Source organism: Prionailurus viverrinus, chromosome C1 (assembly GCF_022837055.1).
Source record: "Prionailurus viverrinus isolate Anna chromosome C1, UM_Priviv_1.0, whole genome shotgun sequence".
NCBI lineage: Eukaryota > Metazoa > Chordata > Mammalia > Carnivora > Felidae > Prionailurus > Prionailurus viverrinus.
In genome coordinates this window covers 72,731,872-72,744,884 of record NC_062568.1, presented here as the reverse complement: position 1 = coordinate 72,744,884, position 13,013 = coordinate 72,731,872, and the positions used below count along the sequence as shown (strand labels likewise).

General features: G+C 34.0%; 1 protein-coding gene across 1 annotated transcript in view; it reads left to right on the top strand.

The window, feature by feature from the left end:
• GALNT13 (polypeptide N-acetylgalactosaminyltransferase 13) overlaps positions 1-13,013 on the top strand; it is a 474,931-nt gene that overhangs the window by 151,535 nt on the left and 310,383 nt on the right. The window contains exon 2 of the mRNA XM_047871401.1: positions 1,472-1,640. Within this exon, the coding sequence (XP_047727357.1) occupies positions 1,472-1,640 (169 nt within the window). The remainder of the gene's footprint in view (positions 1-1,471; positions 1,641-13,013) is intronic.

Genomic DNA, 13,013 nt, shown 5'->3' with positions numbered 1-13,013 from the left:
GAATATTAAACTAGGTGGCCCAACTGTATATCAGTACTAATAATATCCAGCTTGATGTTCTATATCTATGAATGTCAAGTCAAATGTTTCTTTATGTTCTGGATTTCAAACCTATTCTGTTATTTTGGAATTATATTTTTATGAAAGGCTATAATTTACAAATTATTTTCATAGGCTTTATATACTTTATAGTTTTTATAATTTTTAAGATAGTCTGGGTCCAAACATTTGCCCTTTTAAGTAATGTGGGAACTAATTTCAGTAAGATTAAGGTGTTAGAAACTATAATATGGCAACATATTGGAAGAGTCAAGATCAGCCTTCCTTTCATTTTAACTTAATTTAACATCATTTATGAAGAGTAAATTGAGATTATATTAGGATTGACTGGAGCTTTTTTCTATTACATATTTATATACATACATATGTGTGCAAACAGACACATGCATGTACACGTGCACGCACACACACACACACACACACACACACACACACATTGACGCATGCATTTTGGAACAAGAAGGGACATTAGTGTAGTGATATCTTGCGAAATATGACCAGAACATTAGCCTGTATGTGTGATCCTGAGTTCTCTTAATAATCTTTTTAATATTGATTTATTTTTGAGAGACATAAAGAGACAGAGTGTACATGGGGGAGGGACAGAGAGAGGGAGACACAGAACACAAAGCAGGCTCCAGTCTCCGAGCTGTCAGCACAGAGCCCAACATGGGGGCTCGAACTCACAAACCGTGAGATCATGACCTGAGCCGAATTCAGACAATTAACCTGCTGAGTTCCCAGGTGTCCCCTGAGTTCTCTTCATAAACAGTCAAGCCCAGTATCTTGTGAAGTTCCAGTTATGGAGCACATTGTATCTTAATCTAACTTGGCATTTGAAATTATATGTCACCATTGTGAAAGTTCTCTTATTTTTTGAAAATGCTTTGACAGAGAAATCAAATTGCATTTGGGATGAAGGATTATCAATGTTGCTTGCTTTTATAAAGATGTAGTGGCAGTAGATATGTCAGATATCAGACCATTGAAATGGATGTGAACATAAATTTATCTTGGTATATTTTCAAAAGTTCTCTTTTCTTTTGTTCAGTTTGGTCTGCCTAGTGTCCAAGTTCATCCCTTCTCTAATAATTTTATATTAAAAACTATGACAGAGAAGTTTTAAATTTTGGTGGTTTGTATTGCTTAACTATCAAGTCTTAATGATTAGTCAGCTCTTATAATATGTCTAGATTTAAAAGACAGCATGCAGCACTGAGATAATGAATTAAACTATGTTGTTTCATTAGTATAGTATATGGTTGTAAGTAAGCAATAAAGACTTGATGATTGTATTATTAAGCCAGTGTGTAAATAATAGACATCAGATTCTAATTAACACATGAGTTTATTTATTCAGTTCATTATCTGTGTGTTTGTATGTGTGTGTGTACCTGTGTGTGTCTTACAGCTGTTATTTCGAGAAACCAAGAAGGGCCAGGAGAAATGGGAAAGGCTGTGCTGATTCCTAAAGATGACCAGGAGAAAATGAAAGAACTATTTAAAATCAATCAGTTTAACCTTATGGCCAGTGATTTGATTGCCCTTAACAGAAGTCTACCGGATGTAAGATTAGAAGGGTGAGTTTACATGTGTTATATAATCTTATTTTTAGTAACCTCCCTATCTCACAGTAGCTTAGAACTTCTAGAACTCTGTTTTTGAATACCTGTGCTGTAGCGGGGATGAACTGTGCATGCATGTGATGGGAAATATAAACCAGTTTCTTCTCCGGCAGAGCAGAATATTTTACTTGCAAAGATATCGTGGGAGACACAACTCTAACAGGTTTCTCTTCATGAGATGCTTTTTTTTTTTGTTTTGCTTTATCTTGCCAAATACTGAGTAAACAGGATTTTTGATAGGTTATGTGGTTGCCTGTATAGAAAGGTCTTATACTTTGTATTTGAAAACTATAGGCTTTGCTGTTCCAGTGTAAAAATGGCCAATTGCCAGTATGATTCTTTGACCTTTTAACATTATTTATTATGGATTCCAGCGAATTATGGTACTATTTTATAATTAGCATGCTCAGTTATCAGCCATGGAAGAAATAGTCACTTGGAAATAATAATACTGCATGCAAAATAATGTTGAAAAATTCAACTTGTTTGTGATTAACTGTAAGTCATGCTCTAGATAGTTGAATGAATTTTAAATGGATATAATAAAAATTAGAATATTTAGTGGCAGTATTGTCATCCTAATAATATAGTCCTTAGAAAAGATAGGTCCTGAGACTTTAGAAAATCTCCAAGTTTACAAATATGTGCAGAATACATTTCTACGTAAACAGAAGTTGTTCTTTTAGACATCTAATGACTTTCTCCATATAGAATAAAATAACAGTTAATGCAAATAAAATTTACCACCTATAATGGGTTGTATTACATTAGTAATATAGTGATATTATCATATTTATCATATCTCTTTTTTTTCCTTTCTAAATTACTTCAAAAAATGCCAAAGTAACCAAATCTTGTTGAGATGGTCGGGCTGGATTGTCAGAAGGTTCATTTGATAGCTAAGTACTGATTTTGTACATCCTTGTATGCTTTTGTCTCTCTCAAAAAAAACCTCATAAATAAGTACATATTTTGCACATTTTTGGTCTCTAACAAATGACTAAAATGTGAAAATTACATTTGTGCATTTCAAAGATCTATAGCATTTTATAGGTAGTTATGTCTATATTTGCATATTTGTACATAGACACATTTGTATTTTTAAAGACCTACAATAAGTTTATTCTTCTAAACAATTTTGAAACATTTTAGATGCTAAGCTTATGCCATAATAATTGTGCATTCCTCACTTTCTTTTATATACTATGTTGTAATAAAATGGATACAGGTGATACCTTTTCAGGAAAACCACCTAAGCAGTATTTCAAATTTTTATGAAATCTTTATTTGCAACTATCAGAACATAAATTTTATATCAGATCTGGGATACTTAAGGAAACAACTGCCTTAGTACAGAGCCATCAGTTTAAAAAAAGGAGAAGGAAAATGTTCATTGAGCATCATTTAAAATATTTGTGACCAATGGCATTTCTTCTTTTATGAATCACTTAGTAAATTAAGTGCTTGAGTAATTATACCTTAAAATATAGAACAATTCAACTTTTTAAAATGGAAAATTCAAATGGATTACTGTAAATATTACACAAAATGCAATATTTACTGTGGTTGTTTTTATTTATTTATTTTGTGTGTGTGTGTGTGAGTTGGATACATCTTTATTACAAGAATTTCTAAGCACCATGAGCCTCTTTTTTTAAGTTGAGATATAATTGATGTATAAGATTGTATTTGTTTCAGGTGTACAACATAGTGATTTTATATTTGTATATATTGTGTAATGATCACCATAATAAGTCGAGTTAACATCTATCACCACACAAACTTTTTTCTTGTGTTGAGAAACTTTTCAGATTTACTCTCTCAGCACCTATCAAATATGCAACATTGTATTATTGACTATAGTCATCATGCTGTACATTATTTATTTATTTTATATGACTTATTTATTTTATAAGTGGAAGTATGTACCTCTTGACCTAATCCACCCATTTCTCCCAGCCCCCAAACTTCCTCCCCTCTTGCAGCCACCAATCTGTTCTCTGTATCAGTTTATTTCTTTTGTTTTTAAGATTCTATCTGTAGGTGAAATCATACAGTATATTTCTTTTTCTATTTGACTTATTTTACTTGGCATAATACCCTTAAGGTCCATCCATGTTGTTGGAAATGGCCAAATTTAATTCTTTTTAATGATTGAGTATTCCATTGTATATATACCACTTCTTTATTCATTTATCCATTGATGGAAACTTGGGATATTTCCATACCTTGGCTATTGCAAATAATGCTTCAATGAACATAAGGAGGGTGCATATGTGACTTCAAATTTGTGTTTCTGTCTTCTTTGGGTAAATAGAAGAGAAATTGCTGGATCATATGCTGTTCCTATCTTTAATATTTTAAGGAAACTTCATACTGTCTTCGATAATGGCTCCACCAATTTATATTCTCACCAACAGTGCACAAGACTCTTTTTTTCTATATTTTGCCGACACTTATTTCTTGTCTTTGTGATATTAGCCATTCTGACAGGTGTGAGGTGATATCTCCTTGAGGTTTGGTTTCCATTGATTAGTTATATTAGACATATTTCAGGTGCCTGTTGGCCATCTGTATGTCATCTTTGGAAAAATGTATGTACATATCCTCTGTTCATTTTTAAATTGGATTATTTGTTATGTTGTTGTTTTATGAATTTGTTATATTTTTGATATTAAGCCCTGATCATATATATGATTTTCAAATATTTTCTTACATTCAGTAAGTGGTCTTTTCATTTTGTTTGTGGATTTCTTTGCAGTACAGAAAAATTTCAGTTTGATACAGTCCCAACTTGTTTATTTTTACCTTTCTTGTTTTTGACTTAGGAATCACAACCACAAAATCATCACCAAGATGATGTCAAGTAGCTGACTGCCTGTATTTTCTTCTAGGAGTTTTATGGTTTCAGGCTTTAACATTCAAGTATTTTAATCCACTTTGAGTTAATTTGTGTCTATGGTGTAAGATAGTAGTCTAATTTCATTCTGTTTCTTGTGTCTGCCCAATTTTTCTAACACCATTTGTCTTTTCTTTAATGTATTTTCTTGCCTCCTTTGTTGTAAATTAATTGGCCACTATATGTGTGGGTTTATTTGGGGGGCTCTCTATTCTGTTCTAATGATCTCTGGGTCTGTTTTTATGCCAGTACCATACTGTTTGATTACTAAAACTTTATAATATACTGTGAAATCAGGGAGCATGATGCCTCCAGCTTATTTCTTCTTTCCAAATATTGCTTTGGCTATTTGGGATCTTTTGTGGTTCCATACAAATTTTAGGATTGTGTGTTCTGTTTCTGTGAAAAAAGCTATTGTAATTTTGAATAGGGATTGCATTAAATCTGTAGATTACTTTGGGTAATATATGCATCTTCCTTCACCTATTCCTCCTCTTCCTCTTCCCCTGTCCCTCTCTCCCCCTGTCCCCACTCCTCCCCCTTCTTCCTTTCTCCTCTTCTCTTCCTCCTCCTTCTTCTTTTCTAATTGCTCAGGTTAGGACTTGCAGTGCTGTGTGGATTAAAAGTGGTGAAAGTGGAAATTTTTGTCATTTTCTTGATATAGAGGAACAGCTTTTCACTGTTGAGTATATTAGCTATGGGCTTGTCATATATTGCCTTTAATATGTTGAGGTATGTTCCTTCTATACCCACTTTATTGAGAATTTTTATTTTAAATGGATATTTAATTTTGTCAAATGTTTTTTTTTCTGCATCTATTGAGATGATCCTATGATTTTTATCCCTTGTCTTGTTAATGTGGTATGTCGTATTGATTAATTTGCAGATGTTGAAGCATCCTTGTGTCCCAGGAATAAATCCCACTTAGTCATTATGCATAATCTTTTTAATATTGAATTGGGTTTGCTAATAATTGTTGAGGATTTTTGCATTTATGCACATCGGGGATGTTGGCCTATAATTTTCTTTTTTGTGGTGTTCTTGTCTGGCTTTTGTATTAGGGTAATGCTCACCTTGTAAAATAAATTTGTAGGTATTCATTCCTCTTCAATTTTTTTGGAAGAGTGTGAGAAGGATATGTATTAAAATTTTGAATGTTTGGTAGAAAACACTGGTGAAGCCATTAGATCCTGGACTTTGATTTGATGGGGGGTCTGATTATTAATTCAATCTCCTTACTGGTAACTGATCTGTTCAAATTTTCTCTTTCTTCATGATTCAGTCTTGGAAGGTTGTATGTTTCAGGAATTTATTCATCTTTTCTAGGTTTTCCAGTCTGGTGGTGTATCATTGTTCATAGTAATCTATTTTGATCCTTTATATTTCTGTGGTATCAGTTGTAACTTGTGCTCTTTCATTTCTGTTTTATTTATTTGGGTCTTTTTGTTGTTGGTGGTGAGTCTAGCTAAAGGTTTATCAATTTTGTTTACCTTTTTAAGGAACTCACTCTTCCAGTGATATTGTCTACTGCCTTTTAGTCTTTATTTCACTTGTTTCTGCTCTGATATTTATTATTCCCTTCCTTTTTCTAACCTTGTGCTTTGTTTGTTCTTCTTTCTTTAGTTCTGTTTAGTGTACAACTAGACTGTTTGAGATTTTCCATATATTAAGGTAGGTCTGTATCATTATGAACTTCCTTTTTAGAACTGCTTTTGCTGCATCCTGTAGATTTTATATGTTGTATTTCCATTTCCATCCTCCAGGATTTGTTTGTTTGTTTTAGTTCTTTTGATTTCTTCAGTTCCACATTAGTTGTTTAGTAGTATGTTGTTTAATCTGCACATATATTTTTTTAAAGTTTATTTATTTTGAGAGAGGGGAGAAGGGCAGAGAAAGAAGGAGAGAGAGAGAGGGAGAAGGAGAGAGAGAGAGAGAGAGAGAGAGAGAATCTCAAGCAGGCCCCATGCTTTCAGAGTGGAGCCTGACATGTGGCTCCATCTCACAAACCGTGAAATCATGACCTGAGCTAAAATCAAGAGTTGGTCACTTAACCAACTGAGCCACCCAGGCACCCCAAGTCTCCACATACTTAAAAAATTTTTTCAGTCTTCTTCTTAAAAATTATTTCTACTTTTAAACCAGTGTGGTTAGAAAAGATGCTTGATATGATTTTAATCTTGTTAAATATATTTAGACTTGTTTTGTGGTCTAACATAAGATCTATCCTGGATATCTATCCATGTGTCTCTGAGAAGAATGTGTATATTGCTGTTTTGGGTGGAATGTTCTGTATTTATAGAGTCCACCTGGCCTAATGGGTTGTTTAAAGCCAATATTTCCTTATTGATTTTCTGTCTGGACAGTCTATCCATTGATATAAGTAAGGTACTAAAAACCCTATTCTTACTGTATTACTGTTAATTTCTCCCTTTAGGTTTGTTAATATGTGCTCTGTATATTTAGGTGCTTCTTTATTAGGTGCATAGGTATTTATAAATTGCTGTATCTTCTTGTTGGATTGATCCTTTATCATTATGTAATACCCTTCTTTGTCTTTTATTATAGTCTTTGTTTTAAAATCTGTTTTGTCTACGGATGCCTGGATGACTCAGGCAGCTGAGTGACTGCCTCTTGATTTCGGCTCAGGTCATGATCCCAGAGTGGTGGGATTGAGCCCCACGCCAGGCTCTATGCTGAGCATGGAACTTGTTTAAGATTCTCTCTCTCACTTGCTCTTTCTCCTTCTGCCCCTCTCCCTTGCTTATGCTATCTTTCTCTCTAAAATATAAATAAATAAATAAATAAATAAATAAATAAATAAATAATCTATTTTGTCTATGTATAGCTACTGCAGCTTTCTTTTGGTTTCCATTTGCATGAAACATCTTTTTTCATCCCTTCACTTTCAGCCTGTGTATGTTCTTACATCTGAAGTGAGTTTCTTGTAGTCAGCACATAGGTTGGTCTTATTTGTTTCTTTGTTTATTTTAATCCATTCATCCAGTTTTTTTTTCCATTGGAGAATTTAGTCCATTTACGTTTAAAATAATTATTGATAGGTATGTACTAATTGCCATTTTGTTAATTGTTTTCTGACTATCTTGTAATTTTTTAGTTACTTTCTCTTCCTTTTTTTTTCTTCTTTTTCTCTCTTCCCTATGGTTTCATGACTCCTTAAAGTTATGCTTAGATTATTTTCTCATTATCTTTCATGTATCTTCTACAGGTTTTAGATCTGTGATTACCATAAGGCTTACATATAACAGCCTATATAATCAATAGTCTATTTAAAGTTGACAGCAAGTTACATCTCAACATATTCTAAAACTACATTTTTACTGCCAGCCCACACATGCATTTTAATTTTCATGTCATGCTTTTTATTTTCATGCAAACTTCATTTGCATCTTTTTATTTTGTGTATCCCTTAACTAATTATAGTTGTTTATACTGCTTTTGCCTTTTAACCATCACACTAACTTTACTAATTTAATCCACTACCTTTCCTATATACTTACCTATACCATCAAGATTTTTACTTTCATATGTTTTCTTGTTACTCATTAATGTTTTTTCTTTTCAACTTAAAGTAGTCCCTTTAACATTTTTTGTAAGTCTCCTGTAGTAGTGAGGAACTCCCTTAGCTTTTGCTTGTTGGAAAACTATCTTTCTGCTAATTCTGAATGGTAATCCTGCTGGGTAGAGGATTTGTGGTTGGAAGTTTTTTTGTTTTGTTGTTTTTTGTTTTTCCCTTCAGCTTTTTAAGTATATCCTGTACCTGGTGAAAACTCTGCTGATCATTTTATGGGGGGTTCTCTCATACATATCAAGTCCTTTTTTCTCTTGTGGGATTTAAGATTTTATTTTTATCTTTAACTTTTGATATTTTAATTATAATGTGTCTGGTGTTGATTTCTTCCAGTTCATATTATTTGGAACTCATTTGATTTCCTGGATCTGGATGTCTGTTTCTTCCCCAGGTTAGAGAAATTTTCAGCTATTATTTCTTCAGATTAGTTTTCTTCCTCTTTCTCTCTTTATTCTCCTTCTGGTACCCCTGTAATGTAAATGTTTTATTTGATGTTGTCCTATTGGTCCCTTAAGCTACTTTCTCTTTTCTAAATTTTTCTTTTTGCTACTCTGCTTTGGTGAGTTCCACTACCCTGTCTTCCAGATCAATAATCCTTTTTCTACTTCCTCTAGTCTGTTGTTGAAGCACTCTTATGTACTTTTAGTTCAGTTATTTCATTCTGCAGCTCTGTGACTTCTGTTTAGTACTTTCTTATATTTTCTATCTCTTTGTCAAAGTTCTCACTATGTCTCCTGGTTTGGTGAACATCCTTATACCATTACATTGAACTCTTTATCAGTTAAGTTACTTATATTCCTTTCATTAAGTTTTTTTTTTCCCTAAGGTCTTGTTCTTTTATTTGGAACTTATTTATCTTTTTCTTCATTTTCCTTGATTGTTTGTGCCCATGTATTAGGAGAGAGGCCTACCTCTTCCAGTCTTGAAGAAGTGGCTTTATATAGTAGATTAATCTTCTCTTTCAACCTTGTCCTAGCTCTTGGTTGTGTCTTGAACCTTTGGAGTTGTCTAAATAGCCTGATTTATTCTTGATAGGTCCCTGTTTTTGAGGTTGTATCAAAACCTGTCATTGTTTCAGAGGGAGGGATCTTAGCCCCTACTTTCAGGCTGATTGGAAATGAAACCCTCAGGCAGCAGCTTTTGAAGTATGGTAATATATACAGTCCTGTAGGACTACAGTTGTAAACCTGCTGGCCTCCAGATTGGGGGCATTTCCTTGGCAACATTTGCAAAAATCAAAACTCCTAATGATTGTATAAACTTCTTTCTGGGAGATGCTAGCTGGCTGTAGCAAGGTCCCTGGAGAACACAAAGATGGCATCCCCTGGCCTCTGTTCTCTAAGATCAACTCTATTCCCTCTGTAGATATCTGCTGAACTGGCAGTCTGCCCCTCAGACTAAAATTCCAGGACAAGCAAGTAGGCCTTTTCACAGAAGATTCAGGTGTTTCAGTCTTCTGTCTGTGTTGTGCCCTTGGGTTATTAGCCTGCCAAAAACCGCCTTTTCAATTGTTTCAGTACTGTAGGGCCCACAAATGCAACCTCCCCTAGCCAACATAGATCAACACTCAAGAGGTATCCCCTATATGGACTGGGCACACCAGCCAGCTTTAATGGAGCAATGGGGATCATGCGCTATGTTCCCATTAGTTTTAGTGTGTTGTGGGTAGTGCTGGGCCTGGGCGTGCCTGCCAGCTTTATTGGGTCTGTAGGATAGCACTGAGGTGGGATGTACCTCCCAGCCATAGCAAAGCCATGGAGAGTGCAGGGTTGGGACATTCTCTCTGGCACTAGCAAGATAGAGGGAGAGTGTAAAAAAATGACACCCATAATTAGTGACACTACTAAGTAGAATGAGATCCCCCAAATGGTTCTCACTGGCATCTCCATCTCCAGAGAGTCCCAACAGGCTCCTGCCTCTCTAGCAGACACTTGAAGATTAGCAAATGAATCTCTTTCACATATGGTATCATGATTTTCAAACTTCTGGTTTTGCACAGGTCTTGGGTGTATGAGTCTACATGCAATCTCTTTAAGTGTAGATTCTCAGCTTCCTACATCCCTTTGGGTTTCCTGGACACCAATTCTGTTGGTTTTCAAAGCCAGCCATTCTGGGGCCTTGTCCCTTCAGTACAGGTCCTAAAGGCCAGGATGCCTGATGTGGAGCATGTACCTCTTGCTCATCAGGGAGAAACTCTGTATTTGTGAGATCTGATTATGATCAGATTGTGGATTGTTGATTGTGGGTTGCTATGCTGGGGTGAGGATTTTGGTGAGACCAGGCCTTTGCCTTTCCTACCCATCTTAATGTAACTCCATTATCCTTTGTTGTGGAGAAACTGACAAGCTGGTTTTCAGGTCTTTTTTTTTTTAGAGGGAAGTGTTCTATATGTAGCTGTAGATTTGGTGTCTGTGGGAAGAAGTAAGCTGAGGATCTTTTGTGTCACCATCTTGAACTACCTCCTGTGTACTGTGATTATTAGTGCTTGAATTTTGAGATTTTTAAAATAGTCTGTGAAATAATATTAATGAAAAGAATACTTTTCTATTTTATGTGCCACCATAATTTGTATCAGTAAGAAAACATAAATGCCATCCAAACTTTCTAGACAAATCGTCAAATGTGTGGAGGCTTATTGCAGATATTTGCAAGTCATGTTGAATGACTCAATTGTGTGACTGTCTGGGAAAAACTAATGTTGAAAAACACATCATGAATCAGATATCCAAACTGTTAGTTAAAAGATGTACAAATTTGTCAATACTTGTTTAATGTAGAAAATATCTTTTTTTTTTCAATTTTAGTATTAAAGTTCAATTTTTGAATAATTATATCTTAAAAAGATATGAACACATTAAAGTAGCCAAGTGATGACTGATAAATTATATAAAGGTGTACAAAATTGGTATTGAGAAATAGTTGTTAAAAAGAACTTAATTTTAGTGGAAAACTTGAATTGATATCTACTTACAAAGTGTCTGAATGACACAAGCAGTGAATTCATTAAAATATCTCAGCCTATTTTACTAGAATATACCCTTAAACTGGCTTGACTGAATTCAGAGATTATCCTAAAAGTTTAATGTTGTGTGTACCCTTAATATCAATCTACAAATATTTGAAGATATGTACAGAGCAAAAAAATTAAGCAAATATCCCATGTTTTCACAGAGAAGGGACAAGATGAAAATATTTTTTTCTTGGAAGTAATTGTAATGAAACATCAGGACAAATTAGAGTTAAGTTTTGGAAAATACAATCCTAGTGATTGAATATTTACATTAAGTTACTTCTTTATTTGACATATTTAATGTACTAAATGTATAATAAATTTATATATATTCTAATTACTTGAGCAAATGAAATGATAGTATTACTAACAGTCATGGTAACAGGATATTTTAAGTGCAGTTAAGACTGAAGACCTTACTAAATTTCTTATTTTCTTGAAGTCCCTCCATTTCTGGGATTCTTGTTGTATATGCATATAAATAAACTTTTTATAAATAAAACTTTTTATGTATAAATAAAAATACATATATTTATATAAATATAAATAAACTGACAGCTGTTATCACCCCCTTTTCTCTTTTTCCCATCTTTCCTAACAACAAAAAAAGTGAAATGTCATAAAATTCTGATTCAGAATTTTGAGGAAAGTGAATATTTTCCTCAGTGGTCGCCATTGAGGTTAATATGTTAATGGTCATCATTAGAGATTTGTTACTATGCTTCTCAATAATCATGGTTCTAAGGGGCTCAGTCGGTTAGCATCCAACTTTGGCTCAGGTCATGGTCTCATGTTTCGTGAGTTCAAGCCCACATCAGGCTCTGCAGACAGCTCAGAGCCTGTAGCCTGCTTCATATTGTTTGCCTCCCTCTCTCTACCCCTCCCCTGGTCACACTCTGTCTCTCTCTCTCTTCCTCTCTCTCTCTTCCTCTCTCTCTCTCTCAAAAATAAATAAACATTGAAAAGACAATTATGGTTCTAAGATTTTGTAAATTTATGTAATTTATATTTAAGAACAGGGATAAAAATTTCTCTTTTCAGGATGTCATTTGTTTTTTTTAACATAAGATTTTTATGTTAATATCTGGAGAGAGAGAGTTACCAAATAAAAAAATCCATTTAGAGACATTAAATGCACTTTTGTTGAGCATTTAATAAATTAATATGCACCAAATACTGTTCTCTGTGCCTGGGATATAGCAGTGAACAAAATTAAGTCCCTCCTTCATGGAATTTGCAATCAGTAACAGACTAAGAATGGTAAGGTATGGAGAATAGAGAAGTGAGGGAAAGCCTCTTTGAGAAATTCACATTTGAGTAAGTTAATAGACTTTAAGAACATGAATATTATAATTTCTTTTTACCAATACACAGAGATATTAAATATTTACTGGGTGCCTGGAACAGTCAATCCTAGAAATATAATGAACCTATGGATATGTAAAAGTCCATAAAAACTCAAAAGCCAAGGAGTAATCATTAAGCAAATGTATAGGGGTGTGTGTGTGTGTGTGTGTGTGTGTGTGTGTGTGTATGTATTTGCATTACTTTTGAGAATAGTGTTTGAATTGCATATTCAATGAATGCCAGTAAAAATCATATTTTAGTTGGCTTAGGCATCAGTAGTCAGTATTATCTCATGCCTGTAGGCTGTCCTAAAGTAGAGAACACGACTATGATCATAATCACTGAGGTAGGTACATGACTCTATTCCATTATATGCAAAACATATATGAGAAGAAAAAGCCCACTGTGGAGAAATATTCTTCAAGTAAATGGAAAAAATCTCAGCTATGGAGCCAAAATCTGTAGCTTTGGAGCCAAAACCAT